This window comes from Mesoplodon mirus (genome assembly GCF_964341445.2).
Source record: "Mesoplodon mirus genome assembly, chromosome: X".
In the NCBI taxonomy this organism is placed as follows: Eukaryota; Metazoa; Chordata; class Mammalia; order Artiodactyla; family Ziphiidae; genus Mesoplodon; species Mesoplodon mirus.
This window is the reverse complement of record NC_138981.1, coordinates 79,599,246-79,623,676: the sequence shown is the minus strand read 5'-3', so window position 1 is coordinate 79,623,676 and position 24,431 is coordinate 79,599,246. Positions and strand designations below refer to the sequence as shown.

The following is a 24,431-nucleotide window of genomic DNA, read 5'->3' as shown; positions in this document are numbered from 1 at the left end:
ATTATAAATGTACATCATTTGCAGCTAAATTATATGTACATCATTTGCAGAAAAATGCAATTTGCCTAGTGATTTTATGATCAAGCAATATTTTATGGCTTTAAATTTCTTCAAATCATCACAAAACCACAGGAAAGAAAGAAAGGATATCACAAAATCCAAATAGTTATTTTTAAGAATTGACCTAAGTTTTCCCCACAAAGATAAAAATAAATTTCTCAGAAGAATGGTTAATCTACTCATACCTTCATTTTCCAGACAACCTGAGCCTCTAGAAGCAAGAGTAATTTTCTCAATTAAAAATGGCTGTACAAGTCAATAGGAAAAATGATATGAGTTTTTAAATAAGAGGAAAGGAAACAATTTGAATGAAAGAAATGTATACAGATCAGGCTATATAAGTGCTGCTCAAGCAAAAGATACGTCATACTTTGCAAAAGCAATAATTGGGACAGTACTCAAGCTCTCCATATACACTTTGCTTGACTAAACAACAACCCAAACTTAGCGCAAACAACGTTATTCATTGTTGCCTTAACTTTTTCCTTTTTAGTTACAAAAATAATATATGCTTATTATTTTAAAATTCAAAAAGTACTTCAGAATAGAAAAAAGAAAAGTTTAAAGCTTTTTCTTCTACCTAATTACATCAGTTTGGTGTGTATATTTTCAGACATTTTTCTATGAGTATGAAAACATACACACATGCACACTCCATATATGTACCTTTTTATATGTATTCTTTTACATAGATGAGATCATACTGCAGATATTGCTTTGCAACTTGGCTTTTTCATTTGACACTCTACTGTGGGCATCTTTTGCAGATATTGAGAACCAGCTCTTTTGTTCTGTTACCAAGGCAGATGTGTTCTCAAGCCCTAGTTTCTGGCATTTTCCCAATCATTTAAATGCTTCAACAACTGCTTTCTGTGTTAAAAAAAAAATTGACTTCCCAAGGAAAAGTACCTTTTAAATAATAAAGAAATTGGGGAATTTGTTTCTTCATATGCTACAAGAAAGGAAAATTCAATGTGACATGTAGATGCTTAATTCAAACAGCAAGGCTCTGGTAACAAACAAAATCTGGTTCTCAGAGTAGCCTTTTCAAAAAATTATTTTATTGTGATAAGAACTCTTAACATGAGATCTATCCTCTTAACAAATTTTAAGTGTACATTATTGTTGACTATATGTACGATATTATACAGCAGATCTCTAGAGCTTATTCATCTTACTTAGCTGAAACTTAATTTGTGGCTATTTTTATGATATCCAGAGTATAATTTATTAAAAGGAGATGCCCTGGTATTTTAATATATATTTTCCTTTAAATGCCAATTCTTTGTAAATAAATTTTCAGATAGTTATTTTCTAGAAATCTTGTCTTATGAAAGAAAATACTAATGAAACAGAGGGTTAAGTCAAGAGACATTTTAATTTAATATTATAGATACTCATTAAATTCCAGAATTTTTCTTCTAAAGACTCTGCATAGTCTCCTAGCTATTAATAAAGTATGTGAGGTGCTCTTATTTAGAAGTTGGTTGCTAAAAACTAATTCTTTATATACTGAAAATGTACTAAACTAATGTGATTTGCTGCATGGCAGGCATGCACCAGTAAATCTGGCATATTTAGGAGATGGGACAATTGTTATATAAAAGTAGGATGTAATTAAAGGCTAAAAATGTTTTTTACTTCAGCAGCAAGTAGAAACACTCCTGCTCTCAGGAATCCAGTTCATTAGTTTAAGAAGTTGTTTTTTTAGTACTAAGTTTGTTCTTGTGCAGAGCAATACTCTGTGTGAGGAGGGAGAGTTACATACAAGAAAATATCTCAGTCCCCGTCCTAGGGAAATTTAAAATATACTTGGGGAAAGAACGTGTGTTCGTAAAAGAAATGTGGCTATGTGGTTCTGTTATAATGTTTATCAAAAGGTATACAAAACTTTAATGTAGCTTCAGTAAATAAGTCCTGAAATAAATGAAGAGTTGAAGAACTACATCCCACTGGGCAAGGATTCCTGGAAAAGATAAGTTTAGTAAGGAAGTTAGAATTCACTGATAGAGCACTCACCATGTTCAAAGGATTTTTACATGTATTATGTTATTTAAAGCTCACCATGGTTCTATGAGGAAGGTACTGTTAGTATCCTCATTTCACAGATAAGGATACTGGGGCAAAGGGAGTTGAAAGATTTGCCCAAGGTCACCAGATACAGCTTATGCTTATATGCACAGATCTGATTCCAGACAGTGGAGTATCACCAAAACTTTGGGATTAGAACAGAGATAGGATTAGTATTTTCAGGGAGACTTTTCAAAACACTATGTATAGCATATATTAGAAGCTAAGGAGCAGCATGGAGAGCACTGTAAGCAGATTGGTCATGTAGTCTAATAATTCATGTAATTCTGTCTCTGCCATTTTTAACCTTTCTTCCAAAGAAGGTTAGATACATTCTCATGATGCAAGATAATTAAATTGTGTTAATTAGAGCATTTGGTTGCCTCTAAACAAACAATGCTTAATTAGTCTTTTAGACAGACAAACATTGGTTATAAAACAAGACAGACAAAACTGGTCAATATCATAATTTTGAAATTTTGGTTACAACTGTTTTAAAAGAGTCACTAAAACACAGCTATGAATCTGGAGAGTTTATGGTTGCATTTCTTGTTTCTTTCTCTGTATTAAATTGATTTTTCGATAACTAAAACAATGAGTTCATTAGCCATCCTGTTCATTTACTCGCTTGTAGTCAGTCATGATGTCATTTCCTCGCCTCTTTTCTTTCATCGATGAGTTACAGAAGAGTGAAGAGTTAGCTATCTTCACCTTGAAAGTATTAATACTAAGTAGATTTGCTGAAGCATTAGTCTTTACTACATGATAAGCATGTAATTTAACTGAAAAGCCTGCCACAGTGGACAATAAACCAAGGATATTAGTTTTCACTTTAACAACAAAATGTGACTTTGGGTCACAAGGCAAATTTAACTTATCTTCTAAGTTGAAAGGTATGGTTCGCATATAAAACACAGCAACTCAAGCTGATTAAACTTATTAGCCTTGGCCCTGGATCATACATAATTGGGATAGGCATCCCTATGCAGCCCTGTGAATGGTATAATAACAGACAGCACTTATAGAACCTTTATGCATATGAATAAATAATTTACACAGATTAGCCCCTTAATGCTTATGTAACAACCCAATAGGGCTATTCCTATCATCATCCTCTTTTTAAAAGAAAACTGAGAGTTGGAGATGTGTGACGTCTAGAGTTATACAGACAGTAAGCGGAAGGATTTAAATACAGGCAGTCTGACCCCAGAGCCTGGGCTGTTGCCTGAAACCCAGGAAAATGGAGCGGATCATCATAATGCATCATCCTGGGTGTCAGTTTTACTCAGGGACCAGGAATCTTATATAAAAACTATGTCAATAAATTAGGGAACACAAGTCAAGTATTGAAAAGAAACGTATAGATAAAATGTATAGATTTCAAGGGAGTTTCCTGCTTTCAGTGGGTAGCTTCAGGTCATATCTTCAGGCTCCTTGAAGTACAGGTTCCTTTGCTGCTGGGGATAATAAATGGAAAAATTCCTAGGATATTTTTCATTTAACTGTGGATTGAATACATTGGCATTTACTTTAAGCTCTGACCTCCCAGTGTTTGGCTGTTAACCAAATAAAGTCATTAGGCATGTTAAATTTAATGAAAACCATCTTTTTCATTAAACTAGCTTGTTCTAGTATACCTTGTCAGTTCAAGCTAAGTCTCTTGTAAGTCAGAGGAACTTGAGTACTGGTGCCCCTATAGGTGCTAATACCATGAGGACATAACTATTACCAGAGGAATGGAAAGTGGCCAGGGCTGTCACTTAACTCCAGTTCTAGTGCCTCTGTCCAAGAGTTCATTCACTTCTGTTCATTAAAGATGGTACAGTAGAGTGGTTAAGAACTCAACTTCTGGAATCAAATCATCTGGTTTCACATCCGGGCTTTTTTGATTATAAACTGTGTGACCTTGAACAAGTTATCCACTTAGTCTCAGTATCCTCATTGAGGATATGATACTAAGGATGAGATGAAGATGTCATACAAGGATAGTATAAGGATGATAATGAACCCCTCAAGGGGTTCATTAAAATACTAAAAATAAAGCACTTAGTCCAGTGTCTGATACATGAAAGTGATAAAGTTAGTTATTATTATTCAGTGACAACTATGTATACTTACTATGCAATGCTTATGCTTCGGGTAATCATCCATTACTAGAGGACCTGAACAATCTTTATTTACTCCTTAATTTGCCCCTAAACCAAAAACATTAACATTTGTGAAAATGACTTTTTGCATACATAATAATATATGTAAAAGTGTGTCAACTGCAGAATTGTTTGTAGTGACGAATACATGGAAAGTCCTAGAATGTCCATCTAATAAGGAAGGCCTCAGTTTTCCCAGTCTGTATAAGGAGATTGGACTAGATCATTTCAAAATCCCTTCCACTTCCAACAAGGACAATATTTTCACCAGTTGTTAGTTAGGCTTGACACAAATACTCTAAGCAATAGAAATGAGACAGGAAAGTCTAAGGTATTAGGTGGGTATTTAAAATTAAGTCACAGTGCACAGTACTCTACAATTAACCAACACATAAAAAGTTAAAAAATATGTTATTAATATCAAGAACAGAAATCATTATTTAACACATTGGGAGTTATTTTATTATATTTTAAGATGTATGTAATTAATTGTATGCAAATTTTACACTCTTAACCTTTATAGTGGAATAAAAAATAAAAGGTATCAAAAATAAACATGAGATATGAGTTTGAGGTTTAGATAATGAAGATGAATAGTTTAGGACTATCAGGAAGTTTGAAAGCTCCCAAGAAAGAAAGGGGGCTGTGTGTGCTGTAAAACACTAAAATAACACTTGGTTTGAATTTTATTTAAAATTGTGTTGTTTTTTTTCTTTGAAATAACAGGAGACATTCTGTAGGCAGACAATGCCAAGCAGGATGAGTGGCTATTTGACTTTAGAACTATCAGGACCTAATATTATTATTAATATCAAGGAGTTGCCAACATCCATGAAAGTTCCACCCTCATGCATATTTGAGTTGGAAAATCTCTATTTATAGAGTCCCATGCTGTTTCCAAAATAGAATTCACAGTATAGTCACAAAGAAATGCTATGAGTGGCTTGAGACTAAGAAAGGTCCCTTTACACATAATCTTGATCAATAATATTATGAAAAATAGTAAACAATGTTGAATTTGAGATCTATGTGCCATTTTTAGCCCCATTTTATTTTATTTATTTATTTTAAATTAATTTTAACTAATTAATTTTTAATTTTTATTTTTGGCTGCATTGGGTCTTCACTGCTGTGTGCGGGCTTCCCCTAGTTGTGCCGAGCAGGGCCTACTTTTCGTGTGGTGCACAGGCTCTTCATTGCGGTGGCTTCTCCTTGTTGTGGAGCACAGGCTCTAGGTGTTTGGGCTTCAGTAGTTGCTCAGTAGTTGCAGCAAGTGGGCCATAGAGCGCATGGCTTCAGTAGTTGTGGCCCGTGGATTCAGTTGTTGCAGAGCACGGGCTCTAGGGCACACGGGCCTCAGTAGTTGTGGCGCATGGGCTCAGCAGTTGTGGCTCACAGGCTCTAGAGCGCAGGCTCAGTAGTTGTGGTGCAAGGGCTTAGATGCTCCACGGCATGTGTGATCTCCTCGGACCAGGGATCAAACCCGTGTCCCCTGAATTGGCAGGTGGATTCTTAACCACTGTGCTACCAGGAAAGTCCATAGCCCCATTTTAGAGAGGAAGAATAGAGGTAATAAAAGTGAGTTAGCTTGCCCAATATCTAATACAACTAGTAAGAGGAAAAATCAGGATTCAAGCCCAGCAATTCTGACTCCAGAACCTGTACTAAAATCACTTAGGTCATAAAGTCTCACTAAGGAAATCAAACACTGAAACTTGATTATTATTGAGATTCTACTCTTTTAAACTCTAAGAAAGGGTTTTTAAAATTATGTGTATGTTGTTTGATACAAAAATGACCATCACCTCTGAAGAGCTGTGGAATAGGTATTTGTTCCCACCAGGAGGAATATCTGCAATTCTGTAAGACTTACTTTTTCTCAGAGGATGCACTTAATCAAATTAATTAAATATATTTGGGCATTCTGGATGAAAAATTGCAGAAAATATCATTTGTGCTTGTTCTACATTGTCCAAATATAATACAAAATTTAGAAATAGTTATGGTAGTCATACATACATGCATGGACATTGCTCACCATTCAAATCCTTTGAATTTTTCCTCCCTTTTTAGTCGAATGAAATAAAATGCTTCCAAACTTGCAATTAAAAAGGTTTGCTTTATTTAAGTTTTTATGTGAGAATTCTTCAAATGAGTACAATGGGCACAAGATTCTTGAGTGTCCTTGTAAAAGTGTTTCTCTGTGATGTGGATTTACATTTTTGAACAATGTATGCTATTTTTAAGTTGAAAACTAGCATTAGAATAAATATCCATATTAGTAACTGATTTTCCTTTTCTGCTATTGCATTAATTGTAACTGTTCTCTTAAATTACATGCAGTTAAGTTTATAATGCCAGAAATGTAATTCACAAATATTTCTTTTTAAAAATCTAATGTTATGGGGGAATATTCCATTTGTGTCAAAAAAGGTTATGCATGTTCATTGGTACAAAGTTTGATATGTTTATTAAATCAAGTTTCTTAAAAAAAATAAAATGTTATAGCTATATACCATATTCTATTCATTTGTGTGTACCCTTATTTTAGGAATGAGTATAGAATGACATAATTTTGATTTGAAAAACAGTAGTGTGAAATACTAACCAATTTTTATTACTATTCCTTTTTAAACCACAATTTATTAACAGCTTGAAAAAGCTGTCTATTTAATTTTACCAAAGAGGTCTCTCTTAACCAAGGCGAGAAAAACAGAGGCATTATTTGTACTCTTGAATAATGCTAGCTACCATTCCTGTGGCTGGATTATAGACAGCTACACACTGGCAACTCCAGAAACTAGAAGAGCATTTGATGTTTCTTGTGTTGATTGGTTTTCTAGGTTATTACTGTTGTTATTTGTCTCTTTCTCTCAGATATTTGAGAGCAGAAATGAAAGGCCAAGGATGAAGATCCACCTTCTATAACTGTCTCCACTGCAATGAAATTCCGTTATCCTACAATTTGGTTCTATTTTCCTCTCAAATAGACCTAACAAATATTCACCAAATAGGTGATTAAAATCAGTGCAAAAGGGAACAGAATAGAGAGTACAACATACACCCACACATATATGGACAACAAATTTTTGATGAAGGTGCAAAAGTAGTTCAGTAGAGAAAGGAGTTTTTGTAACAAATGATGCTGGAACAGTTGGTTATCCATTTGCAAAAAAGAAAAAAAAAGAATTTAAATCCACATCTTCTACCACATACAAAAATAGATCAGATTGAAATATAAAACTTAAATGTATAAAATTAAAAAAAAAAGATAGAAGAATATCCTTGTGACCTTGGGCCAGGCAAAGATGATACCAAAAGCATGGGGACCTAGGGGCAGGACAGGAATACAGACACAGACATAGAGAATGGACTTGAGGACACGGGGAGGGGGGAAGGGCAAGCTGGGATGAAGTGAGAGAGTAGCAGTGACATATATACACTACCAAATGTAAAATAGATAGCTAGTGGGAAGAAACCACATAGCACAGGGAGATCAGCTCGGTGCTTTGTGACCACCTAGAGGGGTGGGTTAGGGAGGGTGTGAGGGAGGGAGATGCAAGAGTGGATATGGGGATACAAAAATACATATAGCTGATTCACTTTGCTATACAGCAGAAAGTAACACAACATTATAAAGCAATTATACTCTGATAAAGATGTTAAAAAAAAGCATGGCTCATAAAATGAAAAAAAATGATGATATATTGGACTCTATCAAAATTACAAATTTTTGCTCTTTGAAAAACTGTGAAAGGCACTTTTTCAGTTTTTCCTTTTTTTTAAGAGGATGAAAAAAAATCATGGATTGGGAGAAAATATTTACAGAGCTTATACCTGATAAAGGACTTGTATCCAGATTAGAAAATGAATTCTCAAAACTCAATAGTAAGACAACAACTTAATAGAAAAATGGGTAAAATATGAATAGATACTTCAACAAACAAGATAAGTAAATGGTAAATCAGTACACAAAAAGATGTTCAACATCATTAGTCATTAGGGAAATGCAAAGTAAAACCACAATGAGATACTCTTACATACCTATTAGAATGGTTAAATTTAAAAAGACTGACCATACCAAGTGTTGGTACTCATAGTGGGAATGCAAAATTGTACAATCACTTTGGAAAAGATCTGATTTCTTAAAAGTTAAACATACACATACCATGTGATCCAGTCATTCCACATCTAGGTATTTTTCTAAAGGAAATGAAACTATATGTCCATACAAAGACTTATACACAAATGAACATAGCAGCTTTATACATAATAGCCCAAAACACAAAACACAAATGCCCATCAACAAATTGTGATATATCCAAGCAATGGGTAACTACTCAGTAACAAAATAGGAAAATGACTCCTTATGCACATAACAATACGGAAAAATATAAAAATAATTGTGCTAAGTGAAAGAAGATAAGCAAAAAGGGGATATATTGCATGATTCCATTTATATAACATTCTAGAAAATGCAAGCCAATCTATAGAAACAGAGAGATGATCAGTGGTTGCCTAGGGACGGCGTAGGGCATGATGAAACTTTTGGGGGTGATGAAAATGTTCATTATATTGCCTGTGGTGATGACTTCACAGGTGTATAGATTTATCAAAACTTAGCAAATTGTACACTTTATGTATGATTACATCTATTGCACAGGTGACCCTCGAACAACTCGGGGGTTAGGGGCACCTATTCTCTTCACAGTCAAAAATCTTGTATAACTTTATAGCCTGCCACAGTATCCACGGTTTTGCATTCAGGGATTCAAGTAACTGCAGCTTGTGTAGTAGTGTAGTATTTACTGAAAAAAATTTGTGTATAAGTGGGTCCATGCAGTTCAAACCTGTGTTGTTCAAGGGTCAACTGTACTTCAATAGAATTGTTTTAAGAAAGAATTAACTTGTTTATTCAGATAAAATCTGTCTAGATGAACCAAAAAAAACAAAAGAACACCAAACAATAAGTCCAAAAATAAATGAATTTGCAATGCTTGGCTTCTTAAACATCTACAGCAAAAGATAGTGCTACAGCAGTTTTCATTGTGTATTATGTATGTGTGTTTGTGTGGCAGGGGTGGTGGGTGGGATTGTGTACATGTTCATAACAGGGAAGGTGTAAACAGATGTCCAAGAGCCATGTTCAGCTTGGAATATACCAATAGAGTCTGTGTTAAGCATCATCTCATGTAGAACTATGAACATTTAACCTTCCAAAAAGAATATTACAAAATAATGGAACAGAGATCATATTACTATGCAAGTAATTTATAGATAGCCTTATGAAGAAAAATAGCATATTATATGCTAGCACAAATCCTTACAAAAATAGAAAAAATATGGCATTATACATAAATTATATTCATTATATGAATATAAAATTTATTTTCTTTTAGGGACCTGACATTATAAAATTAAGTTAACTAATAGACCAAAAAAGCTACAAAAATAAAAGTGTGTTATGAGATACCTAAAGTATTGCATACACACCAAAAGTAGACCGTTGTTAGAAAAAGGCACCTAAAATCTATGGCTTGGGACAACAGACTTCCAATCAAAAATCAGAATAGCTCATTAATATATTATCTTTGTATGAAGTTTATTTACAAGATTTTTTTCTCTTTTTATTCTCCCTGTTCCATTCCAAACTTTTCTGTATTGGTGTGAATGATTAAGTATTAATTCTTGAAAAGCATCTAAACAAGCCTCTAAGTAGATAATTTTAGGATGAAAGTTGTAGTTGAGTCACATTTGTCCAATATCATAAATCAGAAGAGGGGTATGTATTTTCTAAAGGAGTCACAGTTGTCTTAAGGTCAAAATAATTTTACCCTTAGGATTTCACCACTGATTAGTTTCTTTCTCAATTCAGTAGAAAAACAAGCAAAGGATATGAATAAGCAATTCCCAAGTGGACAATAAACATATGAAAAGACATTCAATCTTACCAGTAATCTAAGAAGTAGAAATGCATAATAATAAGAAATTAATTTGGAGATGTTTATTAAAATGTGAATAGTGATTATCTCAGCATATTTTGAGTTATTTTAAATTTCTTATTTGGATTTCAATGTACTGACTTTTTTCAACCTATATTATTTTCAGGAAAGATAAAGTTATTAAAAAACTGCCTCAGTTATTTTCAGATAAATTATGGACAATGCATCAGAAATCAGAACTCAGAAACAGAACCAAACAATTTAGTTAATACAGTAAAGGTGGTATTTCAAATAAGTGTGAGACAGAAAGATTATCAAATAAGTGGTACTAAGAAAATTAACTAGCTAATAAAAATACATTAAAAAAGTCCGAATCCCTAACTCATTGCTAACTCCAAAATACTAATTCTTGTTGGTACAAAGTTTAACATGTATATGAAACCATTAAGGTACTATAAAATATAAGTGCATTCATTACCAAAATACGTCCATCATTTTAAAGGAAAATAATAATCTGTATAACAATATTTACAGCATAACTTCATTGATTTAAGTCATTATTTCCATAGTATATGTTTTAATTAAAATTATAAAATGAAAGGATATGCACCCAGTAAGTTATATTCAGCATTATATCATCATCCTCTACCACAGGTGCCTGGCACATGGCAGGCACAAAAATATATTAGTTGAATGACTAAATAAATGACTCATGCATTGTTGGTGGGACTGTAAGTTGTGATAATTTTTCTGGAGAGAAGTTTGGCAATGTGTATCAAAGAGTAAAATAAGCATGCAACTTATTCCAGCACTCCCATTTCTAGGGATTCATCATATGACTAATTTTTACAAGTGCATATAGTAGGTATACAGGGGTAACATTTTTATAACAGGAGAAAATATGAATGTTAGTGGACAGATGGCTTGGGAAGTAGCTGCCCTACAATAAGGAATCTGGTTAAATAAATTAAGGCAAATATTTCCATGGAATATGCATCTATTTTAAAATAAGATGTTGATCATTTACTATGAAAGTATAGTCACAATTAATTGATAAATGAGCAGATTACAAGACATAATATGATGTCACATAGATAAAACAGTATATATAAACAGGCAGGTGTGAATATGTACAAAGAAAGTTCTGGAAAGAAATGCATCAAAATGCTAACAATGATTATCAAATGATTAAGATTGTGTTTTTATTATCATTGGAATTTTCTATATTGTATTTTTCCTTACAATGCTTACATACTTTGACAACCAGGAATGAACAATAAAAGTAAATTCATTTACAAAATAGAAAATAAAAGTGTTTCCTAACTTTAAAAAAATATGACTAAATGACTAAGCACAAATCCTATAATAAAAAGGTAACATAAGGGTTAATCTAACTTTAATATTTTCCTCACTTGAAATGAATAATTCATCATATTTTATATTTTAATTTGCTACTTGTATTCTATGAGCAGGTTTAGAAAGTGAATGTGATTAATTAGGTTATTTTCTACATTAGCATTCCAAATCACCTCCGTGGATTTTTCCGCTTCCATAGAACTACTAAGATATCTTCCAATTAAGTCTTTAAAAGACTATATCTTGTGAATTTTTATTCAAACACAGATAGGTAATTCTTGTCATTCATAAAAATGGGCTAAATATGTTCCTTACCTTTTAATGAAAAGTAAACACTGGTCTTTTTGGTTGTACCAAGGGAGTTGTTCTGTTGCAGAAAAGAATCCTGTAAATAAAAAGAACAGATACTGTTTTTAAACTTCATTTTGCAAAAGTTTATTCATATATTACTGGACTTGTAAATCATACTTTAGTATGGTTAGAATTTTACAGTGTTAGAAGGAAACTGGTGGAAGATGACAATGTAAAGAACACCCTGAAAGAGGATGCAGTTTCATCCGCACAGATTCCCCCTCCCGTCCTGCTATTCGTGGAATTGAAAACTGCTGCACGAAAGTATAGAACAAACCGTCTGCTTTTAAATAATACTACTTAACATTTGAATGCCCTTTTATTTTATCTATAAGGTTGTTACAGTCATTGAGAAGGACTACGTGGCAAATCAGCAGCAAGGATGGGGTCTATTATATGCCAGCTTAAAAAGAGAAATATAGTAAAAATGGTGTAACTGACTCACGGTAACATGGGTTCGCAAACCTTGTAGATGGATATAAACCAGGCTTGCCAAACATCACAGACAGCACTTATTAAAACTGCTACGTGGAATGCAGTATGCCTGCTTTCTAGCCCCTCCCCCCTTCGCCAATAACCGACTCCCCCTTTTTCCCCCAGTGTAAAAATACATGCTCATAGAACAATTAGATAAAAGAAAAAGAACTTTAAAAATCATCAATAATCACACTACCCAATGATGCCACTTGGAGCATTTTCACCCAATTTTTTAAAAACAGATTTTTGTTACGAGGCCCCTGACAAACCAAGCGGGAATTAAGGATGAGCGGATGGGAGAAGAATATTCCTCTTCCCTTGTTAGGAATCATGACTAGTATTTTTACCTCATATCTAAGCTTTTTTTTTTTTGTAATTATAAAACTATAAAGATAGAATTTTGAGGGGGGAAAAAACGTCTTCCAGGGGTGTCTGCCTCAGCAACCAAGGAGCGTCTGGGAAGGAGGGAGGAGCCTGGAGGGGGAGGTGCGTTTGGTCACTCATTGGGCTGAGGGATTGTCAATCCAGCTTGCCCAGCAAATGAGGTGCGAGCTGAGGGCACACTGGGAACTAAATGAACTGGAGGTCTGACTGTGAGGGGAGGGGGCTCGAGATGTAAGCAGTGAAGAGATCTCGGGGTCTTGCACTGCGCCATTCGGCTGCGGCACGCCTCAGTCCGCCTCAGCTGCAGCTGGGAGAGGCCTTGCCTTCGCCGCTCTCTCCCAGGTCTCCGCTGCCTCTGTCACCTCCGTTGCGATCTCCTCGGCCCAGCCGCGCCCCGCCCCGCGCTCCTGCTGCCTTCACCGCTGCCAACTCCTCAGCCCGAGCCTCCGCCGCCGCCACCCAAGCATCCGTGAGTCATTTTCTGCCCATCTGTGGGCGCGCGGTAGTCACCACCCTAAGAGGTGTGCAGGCTTGCAAAATGGCAGAAGCGGATCCTAACAGGGTCTTGGAACCTGCCGCCCAGGGGGTGGATGAAGAGATGGTGGCTAGCTCGCCTAGCGATTCTGGGGAAGAATCTGACAGCAGCAGCTCTAGCAGCAGCACTAGTTGCAGCAGCAGCAGCAGCAGTAGCGGCAGCAGCAGCAGCAGCAGTAGCTGCAGCCGCTTCTATAGAAAGAGGAGGGTACCTGGGCCTTCCAGAAGTGCGCGGCGGGCTCCGTCGGGTAGAAGTTTCGTGGATCAGCTGCCTCGGGCAGTTAGAAATCGTGTGCAGGCGCTCAGAAATATTCAAGATGAATGTGACAAGGTAGACGCCCTGTTCTTAAAGGCAATTCACGATCTCGAACGAAAATATGCCGAACTCAATAGGCCTCTGTACGATCGGCGATTTCGAATCATCAATGCAGAATATGAGCCTACGGAGGAAGAATGTGAATGGAATTCGGAGGATGAGGTGTTCAGCAGTGATGAGGAGGTGCAGGAAGAAGGCCCTAGTGAGATGCCTGCCTTAGAGGGTGAGGAAGAGGAGGATGACCCGAAAGCAAAACCTGAGGTCAAGGCTGAAGAAAATGCAGCTCCGAAAGAAAATCCCGAGGCAAAGGCTGAAGACAAAGCAGAGTCTAAAGATGCTCTGGAGGCCAAGACTGAAGTAAAAGAAGATCCGAAAGAATCCCCCCAGGCAAAGGCAGAAGATAAAGAGCAGCCTAAAGTAACAGAGGCTAAGGCAAGGGCTCCAGGAAAAGAGGCTCCTAAAAGAGTTCCTGAGGTCAGGCCTAAAGAAAGAGCTCTTAAAAGAGCTCGCAAGGGAAAACCTAAAAGAGAAGATCCTAAAGGCATTCCCGACTATTGGCTGACTGTCTTAAAGAATGTTGACAAGCTGGGGCCCATGATTCAGAAGTATGATGAGCCCATTCTGAAGTTCCTGTCCGATGTTAGCCTGAAGTTCTCAAAACCTGGCCGGCCTATAAGTTACACATTTGAATTTTGCTTTCTACCCAATCCATACTTCAAAAATGAGGTGCTGACCAAGACATATATAATAAAGTCAAAGCCAGATCACAATGATCCCTTCTTCTCTTGGGGCTGGGAAATCCAAGATTGCAAAGGCTGTAAGATAGATTGGAGAAGAGCAAAGGATGTTACAGTGACAACCACCCGGAGTCGCAAAACTGCCACTGGAGAAGTTGAAACCCAGCCAAGAGTGGTTCCTAATGCATCATTCTTCAATTTCTTTAGCCCTCCTGAGATTCCTGCAATTGGAAAGCTTGAACCACGAGAAGATGCTATCCTTGATGAGGACTTTGAAATTGGTCAAATTTTACATGATAATGTCATCCTGAAATCAATCTATTACTATACGGGAGAAGTCAACAGTACCTATGATGTTGGTAAAGATTATGGAAACAGGAAATATCGAAAATAAAAAAGAGGCTGCATGAAAGAATTTTCAAGAATCTCAAATTTCAAGCAGAAGTGAAGTAGGTTTATATAGTCTTGGAAAAAAACCAAAACAAAACAAACAACCTGCCCTGTAACCTCAGCACTAGTATTCCTCACAGTCTTGAATTTTCGTACTCTCTTGGTAGCCTAAAATATTGTCTTAAAGTGTCTAAGTATCAGTTTATTCTATCTAGCCTGTTGTAGTGTAATATTCTCCAAAATATGTAAACTGTTGTCAATTATCTAAAGCATGTTAGTTTGGTGCTACAAAGTTTTGATTTTTGTGAAGTCCTTTTGTCATGTTCCTATTAGAATGTAGCTGTGAAAACTGTCAGACTTGTTAACTGAGACAAATATTTGCTTGAAAAAAAAAAGTTCCTGAAGCATCAATGCAAATATTTTTTTTCTTTTTCCAGCTCAGAAGACTAAGGGTTTAAATCTGCTTGTACTAGCTGTGCCTTCATTACTTTGCTATAGAAATACAGTATTATACTAACTAAAACAGTGCATTGTGAAACTTGACCGCTTGACAAAAATTAGCATACATTTAATAATGTTCATCAAGACCATATATAATATGACTGTGAGTTTGTTAATGTGCCATAGTGGTTTATAAATTTAAGCATAATGAAGTTATTGTTTACCACTGAGGTGTTAATATAACATAGTATTTTTAAAAAGTTTGCTCATCTTATCCTGTGTAACTGTAAACTAAAGGTACTAACCACATTTTCTTTGTAATATGTTCTACTTTGTCTTTCACTGGAAATGATCACTTTACATCATTGGTATTTTTTTTTCATGTTCTTCTATTACAACCTAAAATAAATACATGTCAAAATGTATCGTGCTATAAAAATCTACCATTTTTGCCTCATTATAAAAAATATGGTGCTTATTATAGAAAAAGTAGAGAATCCTTAGGAAAAGGGACATTTAAAAATATATAATTATCAATATAATGAACATTCTGATGCATTTCACAGATCTTAGCTCTTTTTTTGGTGGATACACATTCCAGTGATTGGAGAGAAATGGGACGGGGAGAAGGACTAAGATAGGGGAGAGAGGAAGAGGAGGGGATGAAGGAATGGGGAGGAGGGTTGAAGTACAGAAAGTGGGGAGGGAGAAAGGAGAGGGAGGGTACAAGAGTGAGGAGGGGGGTGGAAGGAGAAGAGGGTGGGAGGGAGGAGGAAGGGAAAGGAGGGGAGAGAAGGAAGGGAGAGGGGAGGAGGGAAGGGAGGAGGGTGGGGAGTGGAAAGGATGGGAGGAGGTAAGGATGGAGAAGAGGGGAGATAGGCAGGAGTGCCTCACCCAGAAAGGACATCCATATAAGTTGTTGTCTTCACTTCCGGGAGTAGGATGGGTAAATGACCCAGGCCCACCTTCTACCATGACTTGGGAAGAGGTCTCATTCCCATGTGTGGTTTATTTTTCCTTATAGGTGACATTATGCTTTCACCAATTCTGCACTATGTGGTTGGTTACAGAGTAATTTGATCCGGAGATTTTGGTTTGAATTTATTGTGAGAAGGAAGCCCCTTAAACTCAGTTTACCAAAGAGCTTTGTACTGGGCACAAAGTCACAAGCACAGCAAATAATATTTTATTTCACATCTGCCATTTCCCCAACTGCATATACTTTCCTCCAAGACCTTACAGGAAAGAGCTGTGGAAAGAGGAAGACAGGATTTGGGAATTTCTGGGTCTCTAGGCATAAAAGTACCTACTAGTCTTCCCAGATCCCACCATATATGTAGTTTAGTATCTTGCATTTATCCCTGCTTAACAGTAGTCCCCCCCATGTCTATAAATGTAAAAATATTCCAACCTGTGAGATAGATATTTAACCAATCATGCATGTTTGGATATTTAGGTCACAATTTATACAAAATCAGGAAGTAAATTATTGCTTTTAGCAATAGCAGTGATATTCTGAGAGTCACTTTTTTGTAGTTCTGAGATTTTTGCAACCATCAAGGAGGGGTGTGGTAGCAGATTTACTTATAAGTCTGTGCCGAATCGAAGACTATAATAAATAGCATGTACCTGGCTCACTGCTGCAGAGGTTCTCAAATGGAATATATACTGTGTTTGCCAGACATCACAGACAGTAGAGCCCTTAAAACTTCTACATGGAATGCAACATCCTTATTTCATCTTAGAACACTTACCGAAGTAGTTAGCCCCTTCCTGCTCTGTATTTTCCAATGTTAAAGGAGCGCATGACATTATAGAATATTTGCAAAATAGAAGGAGAAGTTCAGATAATAACAATTATTCAGTGTAGATAATAACAATTATTCAGAAGCATACTACAGGAAGATATGCCCTGTATGTATAATAGAATGGTGTATTTTCTCCCAGTCCATCACTTTGATTAGGTTTTATCACAAGTTCTTGTCTCAAATCAAGTTGGGTGGGTGTAAGAAGCTAATTCGAAAGACAACTTATTTCTTTATTTTTTAAACATCTTTATTGGAGTATAATTCCTTTACAATGGTGTTAGTTTCTGCTGCATAAAAATGTGAATCAGCTATATACATATATCCCCATATCTGCTCCCTCTTGCGTCTCCCTCCCACCCTCCCTATCCCACCCCTCTAGGTGGTCACAAAGCACCGAGCTGATCTCCCCGTTCTATGCAGCTGCTTCCCCCTTGCTATCTATTTTACATCTGGTAGTGTGTATATGTCAATGCCACTATCTCACTTCGTCCCAGTTTACCCTTCCCCCTCCCTATATTGGTATCTTTGCCTTTTCAGGTTGTCTGGTGGGGGTGGGGGTGGGGAACGGGCAGGTGTCATGGATTTTTGAATCAGTAAAAGCTAGGATTCCGGAAATGCAAACGGTGGGTGGTGGGTGCTTCAACCACCTAGGCTAAGTCACAGGTGAAAAGAGCTGGGAAACCCGATGGGCTTGCACGTTCGTTGGGCTGAAGGTTTGTCCATCACACTCGCTCAGCCAATGAATGATGCCAGAAAGAAGAGCTGGGTGGGAACGAAGCTCCTGGGCTGGGTGCATGGGCCTGAGAAGAATTTTACGGGGTCTTCCTCGGTGCCTTCTTATCGGCGAGCTGTTTCCTTTGGCTGTGATTCAAGGCTGAGGTCAGCCGTTGCCTTCTCTGACCAGAGCCCGACCGAAGAGGTCGTCACCTCCTCCGCGCTGCAGTCGTCCCCGCCTTCTCCTTTGTGAGTTTTTGCCATCCTGAATTGGGCATTGAGCGTCCAGGGTCTTCATTCTAAAAGTTTGTTCTTTTTCTGTAAGGTGGCACACTCAGATAAGAAGGGGTTTTCCTAAGCAGCAGCAGAGACTGCTGAAGAGCTAAGTGAAGAAAGGGACCACACGGATAGTCAAATGATACCAGTGCCCCATTCTGACGGGGTCTAACGATACAGGTGTCCTTGCCCTCAAAAGGCTTCAGGGGTCAAGTGATAAGATAGAAGCTGAATTTGAAAAGGAATTGCACGCTCTTGTAAAAAGGATAAGTCCTCACTTGATTAGATGTTCGTGCCCACCAGCGTAAGGATTAGGACAACCTGCAGTATAATAACTTCAACACACTTATGCATTACTTCAAATTTTATGTTTTGTGTTTTTTGTGAAGTATATCTTTTAAATTTAAAAACGAAATATTTAAGTATTAAAACACATGGCATTTAGAAATATACTTCTCTTCAAGAGATCTGGAACACAACACATTCTCTAAAGCCTCTATGTAGTTTAGTCCTTATGATGTCCTTTTATCATATAGGTTTTAGAGAGTAACTGGTAGAATTATCAGAACTCTTCACTGAAGCTAATATTTACTTGGGAAAAAAAGTACTTTAAAGAGCCAATTCACGTGTGTGTTTTGCCTCACCTCAGAGGTAGGAAGGGTTTAAACCAACCTGGACCAGGTGTACCTTATTGCTGTGCTGTAAATTATTTATTATGCTATGGTACATTATGAAATTTTATGATTTGCATAAAGTAGCATAGAGTTAAGAATTTTTAATAACACATTAATATCAAGTCTCCTAGATTACTTATCTTTTTGAATTTTGCCTGACAGAGGGATTTATAAAAACATAATGGAGCTGTTATTTCCTTCTGTGTTGCTAATAGACATTAGTGTTTATAAGTTGTTTTCTCATCTTTTACTCATAAGTTATGTAAACAAAGGGGATTAGGTATATTTTCTTTGCAGTATGCGTCACTGAAAGTTATCACTTTATTATTATTTTATTACATCTTTTGATTATATTTGATTCCAAATTTTCATTATAGAAAATTTGAAAAATATACTGAAAAGTATAAAAATTATTTTAAACAATTCTACCTTCAAAGATAACCACATTTCCTATGAAAAGAAAATATCTATATCTATCTTTATTAACATAACTACTATTCTATTCCTTTCACTTTTCACTTAATATATTTTGGAACCCTTTCTATATCAGTGCATGTAAACTTCATTCTGTTTAACATAATATACCATAATGTATTTCATCAGTTTATTATGGGCATTTAGGTTAGGAGCATCTTTTTCTAACTGATTGATAATTGTAACCACTGTCTATGAATTAAGGTAAAATGTTGCATATAGTGAAATATTTTACCTTTGGATTTTGTTCAGTTGTTTCTTTCTTTATTTCCTGCAGAAGTGTTTTAATGTTAATAAAGTCATATTTATATTTTTCCCCCCATTACAGATTTTGGGTATTTAGTTTAGAAAGGCCTTTCCACACCAAGATCTTTTTTTTTTTTTTCTGTAATTGCTCATATTTTCTTAGAGTACTCTTATAGTTTCATTTAAAGCTTTAATCTTTCTGGAATAAGTTTTATGTAAGGATTGAGGTAGCTATACCACTTTTTTCTCTCAATATAAATAATCAATTGTTTTGACACCATTTATTGAATATTGAATATCCAATGTAATTAATTTCTGCCTTTATTATATAATCCATTCCCTTATGTGTTTGGGCCTATTTCTGGACTGTTCTGTTCAGAAGTGTTATTCTTGTGCCAGTATAAATATTCTAAAACAGAAATTTCTCATATATATTTTATTATCTGATAAGAAAAAGTTCCTTATAAAACTTGTTTTTAAGATTTTTGGGGGGAATATTTTCACCTATTCATGTTCCCAGATGAACTGCAGTATCACTTTTTTTCAGTCTCCCTCACTAAAGCCTATGGATATTTTGATTAGAGTTTGTTTGATTTTATAGATTCATTTACAGAGAATCAGGAATTTCATATTATTCAGTCTTCTTATCCAAGGACAAGCTGTGTCTTTCCATTTAATCAAGTATTTTAAATGTTTTTCAGTAGAATTGTAAAGTTTACCTATTAAAATAGGCTTTTTAAAAATATTCAGAACCTGTTCTTCAGTTTCTTCTTCCTTTGTCTACCTTTTGCTTATGCTGTTCTGCTGCTTATTTTTAAATCATCTGTGCTTAGGCGTTGTCCCTTTTTTTCCAGCTTTGAATTGGGACAACTGTTTGCTGAAGTGTGATGTGTGAAGAGGTAGGAGGAAATGAGCTTGAGCATCTCAGAAGTTTCAATTCAGGTTTGTCTCATATCATTGTTTCCGAATTGTTATATTTTCTGCTGGAGGCCATTTCAGTCTTCAGTTTATGCTATTCTCTCCTTTCTCAGCCCTCACCAGCACCAGTTTTGGATTGAGCAGGTCAGCATGACTCAGTGAAATGCCTTGAGTTAGAGGTGTTCTGTGGCAATCTTGTAGTTAATTTCTGCTCAGTGGACTGGCCAGGATCTGTAGAGTGACTTGTTGTTTGTCTCTCTCCTCATACTGAAGCAGTTTCTAAAGGTTCTCAGAAAATGAAGATGATGTGCTGGTATAATTTCTCCTTAACTCCAGCTCCCCTTTTGTTCTGTGTTATGGAGCTGTTTCCCTCAGGGGTCATTTCTTGCTGCTTTCGACATATGACGTCTGCCACAGTTCTAAGTCAGATGTTCAGAGCTTGAACACTTAAGGAAACAGCAAGCATTAGCTCAGAGTCCTGCTTTTTGTGTGTGTGTTCAAATTTCATTGTAAGTGGAAGAAGGTCTTTCCAATGTGTGGCTTGGGATTGTGGCTATTTCTTTGACTTGAAGATTATTTCTGCCTTTAATTTTTATTCTGATAATTCTGATACATGGGCAGGATTGAAAACCACAGAGCAATGTAGAGAGGAATCTCTAAGAGGGGAGGGGCTATGTCGCGTGCTCTGAATGTATTGACCTCAGAAAAACTCTTTCTGCAGCACAGCTATTAACAATTCTCCTAATTTATAGTGTTCCTGAAATACCAGTTTGGTGAATTTGGCCTTGGTCAAATAGGGAAATTAGCCCGGCTTTGTCTATTGGTAAAAGCATCCTTAATCAACATGTAAAAAAAATTTATTTTGAGTTAAAGTTGCAAAAATCGTACAGAAAGTTGCAAAAATAGTACAGAAAGGTCCTGTGTACCCTCCATCCAGCTGCCCCTAGTGGTAACACCTTACATGACTATAGTACAATACCCAAGCCAGGAAATTAACATTGGTATAATCTACAGACTTCATTCAGGTTTTGCTAGATTTTACATGCATTCCTGTGTGTGTGTGTGTGTGTGTGTGTAGTTCTTTGTCATTTTATCACATGTATAGATTCATGGAACTACCACTAAAATCAAGATTCAAAACTTTCTTCTGTCCCTAAATTCTGACAACTGTTAATTTGTTCTCAAACTTGAAATGAAAAAAAATATACAGATTGCTATATAAATGGATTTATATAGCATGTAACCTTTTGAGAATGACCTGTTTTCACTCAGCAAAATAACCTTACGATCCATCCAAGTTGTACCTGTATCAGTAGGTTGTTCTTTTTATTGCCGAGTAGTATTTCAGTGTATTAGTCACTGATCTACAACTCTTCTGTAGAAGAGTAAAAACAGGTGGAAAGGAAACAGGACCGCCGGTGGCCAGAATCTCCCATAGGGACAGAAGAAGAAATTACAAGGTCCTTCTTCCTAAAATCTGAAACTGAAATAGTATCAATGGAAAATGCTTTTGCAATGCTTACTATGTACTAGGACTATACAAATTATTATTCATGTAATCCTTACTACCGTATTATTAATTAGGTACAATTATTATCCCTATTTAACAAATGGTGAGACAGAGGTACAGAGAGGTTAAGTAACTTGTCCAAACTCACACAACCAGTAAGTGACAAAGCCAGGCTTTATAGTTGGCAATCTGGCTCTAGTCCATGTGCTTAACTGCTCTATTATTCCACCTCTCTACCATGCTATACCACCTAGAGAAGCACTGTCTTTGTCCATCCTCAAGACTAGATAGGGCCCAAGGGAAGCAGCAGAGAAGAAATAAGTACAACTGGAAGAAAAGAGGATGCTTATCTATAGAGGAAAACTGAGACTCTCCACTTACCTAGCAGTGGTGCCCCCAAATCCACTTTGTAGCTCATGTCTGAGACACCTTATCAAACTTTATAGCTTAGTGAGACCACTGGGTAAGGTTGAGCCCCTATGTCATACCCATCATATACAGAGGTATCATGAGAACTGGCTTAATAAATTTCTATTTCAATTAAATATAGGTGATCCATTACTGTTAAAGATTTCTTTTACCTTTCCAACTTCTTATATTTTTATCATTCCCTGTTTTCCTGTAGTTAGCAGCAATAAAGAGCCTTTAAATCAATAGGTGTAACAAGGGAAAAGAAGATGAAAAAGTGGTTTACTTCTAAGCATCCTTGAGCAGAACCCAGAGGAATATTTACAGGAATTGGGCAATATAGAGGATGAAAGCATGGATTTGAAGTCTAGTAGTCTTGGTATCGACTCCCACTTCTGTCACTTATTGGCTGTGTGACCTTATGCATGTTGCTTTGCCCCTCTAATCCTCATTTTTCCTATCTCTAAAATGGGGCTGTTACCTGGCTACTTGATAGAATTATTGTAAGGCTTAAATGAGATATTATTTATCAAGCACTTAGCAGAGTGTTTGGCATGCAATGATAATTCAAATAATAATTTATTGCTATAATTAGGATAACTGAGTTTTACTTGGTAATTCCAGGTAAAGTATCATGATACTAAAGATGTTGAAGTTGGTATTAACTCATCCAGGTTTGTCTGTCTTCAAAAACAAAATCCTCTTTCCTTCATGGATTTCATGTAACTGCTCCTGTTCTTTCTTGGATTTTTCCTCCCTAAATCAATAGCTCTGTACTGATTCCTGGTAAACACCTACCTGCCTGCATCCTCCCTATATCTTCAGTCTTTGAAGGTCAATTTGAATTTTTATCCATTCCTCCCAAGGAGTCAGTACTTCACCAGTTTGTTGCCTGACCAAAAGTCTATGACATAAACTCTTTTCTTTAGTAATGTTGAATACAACTGGACCATTTCCAGACCCCAGACATACAAAAATGTCTGTAAGATAGTGATTTACAAACTATTTCCAGTGTGGAATGCTTTCCTCACAACCTCCTCTAGTTTTGGCCAGGGTATTAACTGGGGACATACAAGTCAGATCAGTGGGGTTTTTTGCCATGGTTTTTAAAAATGTTCTTTTGGTCAGGAAATTCATTTATAAGAATTGCTTGCAGAAGTTTAAGAGAACACAAAAGGTGAAAGCCAATGAATGGCATAGCAGATGGCATCTACTTAAAACATTTGCACTGCACCCCATCAGAAATGAAATTTGAGGAAAGTGAACATCTTTCTTGTAATATTTACCTTAAACTGTCACCACTATTTACAACTTCAGGTAAAATATCCCAGTGTTAGAGCTGCTGAAATTGGTGTTAACTCGCACCAGCTTGTCTTGCTTTAAGGGAAAATGTCTCTTTAAATACAATAAAAATAAGGATTATGGGAATAAGATGCATTACTTACAATTATTTAGGTGCAATTCAAGTTTTAACAGAGTTTGTCAGTCTCTGGATTGAAAGACAAGTAAAAAATAATGCACCAGAACAAATATATAACTGAAATTTTTTTCATTATTTTCATTATTTTTGGGTAGGTCCAGGGTGCTAGGAAAACATTTTAACAAGTGTAATATACTTTTAAATATTGGAAAATTTGGATTTTCACAACATAATTACTGTGTCAGCAGGTTGCCAATTAATTGTTGGAAATTCTTTTGCAGGAAGACTACATCTGCAGTTAATTATGCTGAAGGGCTAGAGAAAGAATGTAGTTATTTTTAAAAAAAATTGTATAGATGATGAGGCTTTACAGAAATGAATCCTGACTTTTTCCAATTGAATCTATACTAAATGAAGAATCTCTAAGCAGCACGTGGGAAAGTATCAGGAAATTTCTCTAGCTTAGGGATATCCCTGGTTGATTTTCTGAACAGCTGTTTTGGAAATAGGTTTTTTCAGATGTTGTATTTAAGTTTGTTTAGCTTGTGTTACTAAATATTCCCACTAGTATAATTATTAGTGATGTCATGAGGAAGCAAGAGCTCACAAATGGTATTGGCATACCTCAACTACCATAATATTTATATGTGAAAAGAATATTGTTTTATTTCACATAGAAACACTGATTTCATATTAAATATGGCTTAGATCTCTGTATTATCCTAATATTATCATCTTCTTTAGTAAACACAGCGTTTGTGTATACTAAAGTGCAGTT

General features: G+C 36.1%; 2 protein-coding genes and 1 long non-coding RNA gene across 5 annotated transcripts in view; 2 read left to right on the top strand and 1 right to left on the bottom strand.

The window, feature by feature from the left end:
- Positions 1-12,452, bottom strand: part of FAM133A (family with sequence similarity 133 member A) — a 53,052-nt gene extending 40,600 nt beyond the window's left edge. For both annotated transcript variants that reach the window (XR_014292527.1, XM_082610396.1), the window contains exons 1-2: positions 12,372-12,452; positions 11,891-11,960 (exon numbers count right to left, since the gene is read on the bottom strand). The gene's annotated coding sequence lies outside the window, so the exon portion shown is untranslated. The remainder of the gene's footprint in view (positions 1-11,890; positions 11,961-12,371) is intronic.
- A 522-nt stretch (positions 12,453-12,974) lies between these two features.
- On the top strand, positions 12,975-15,644 carry NAP1L3 (nucleosome assembly protein 1 like 3). The gene has a single exon (XM_082609927.1). The coding sequence runs from the start codon at positions 13,326-13,328 to the stop codon at positions 14,766-14,768; it is 1,443 nt and encodes a 480-aa protein (XP_082466053.1). The 5' UTR covers positions 12,975-13,325; the 3' UTR covers positions 14,769-15,644.
- Positions 15,645-20,251: 4,607 nt separating this feature from the next.
- LOC309796695 overlaps positions 20,252-24,431 on the top strand; it is a 217,333-nt gene continuing 213,153 nt past the window's right edge. For both annotated transcript variants that reach the window (XR_014292489.1, XR_014292490.1), the window contains exon 1: positions 20,252-20,339. This is a non-coding gene — a long non-coding RNA (uncharacterized lncRNA). The remainder of the gene's footprint in view (positions 20,340-24,431) is intronic.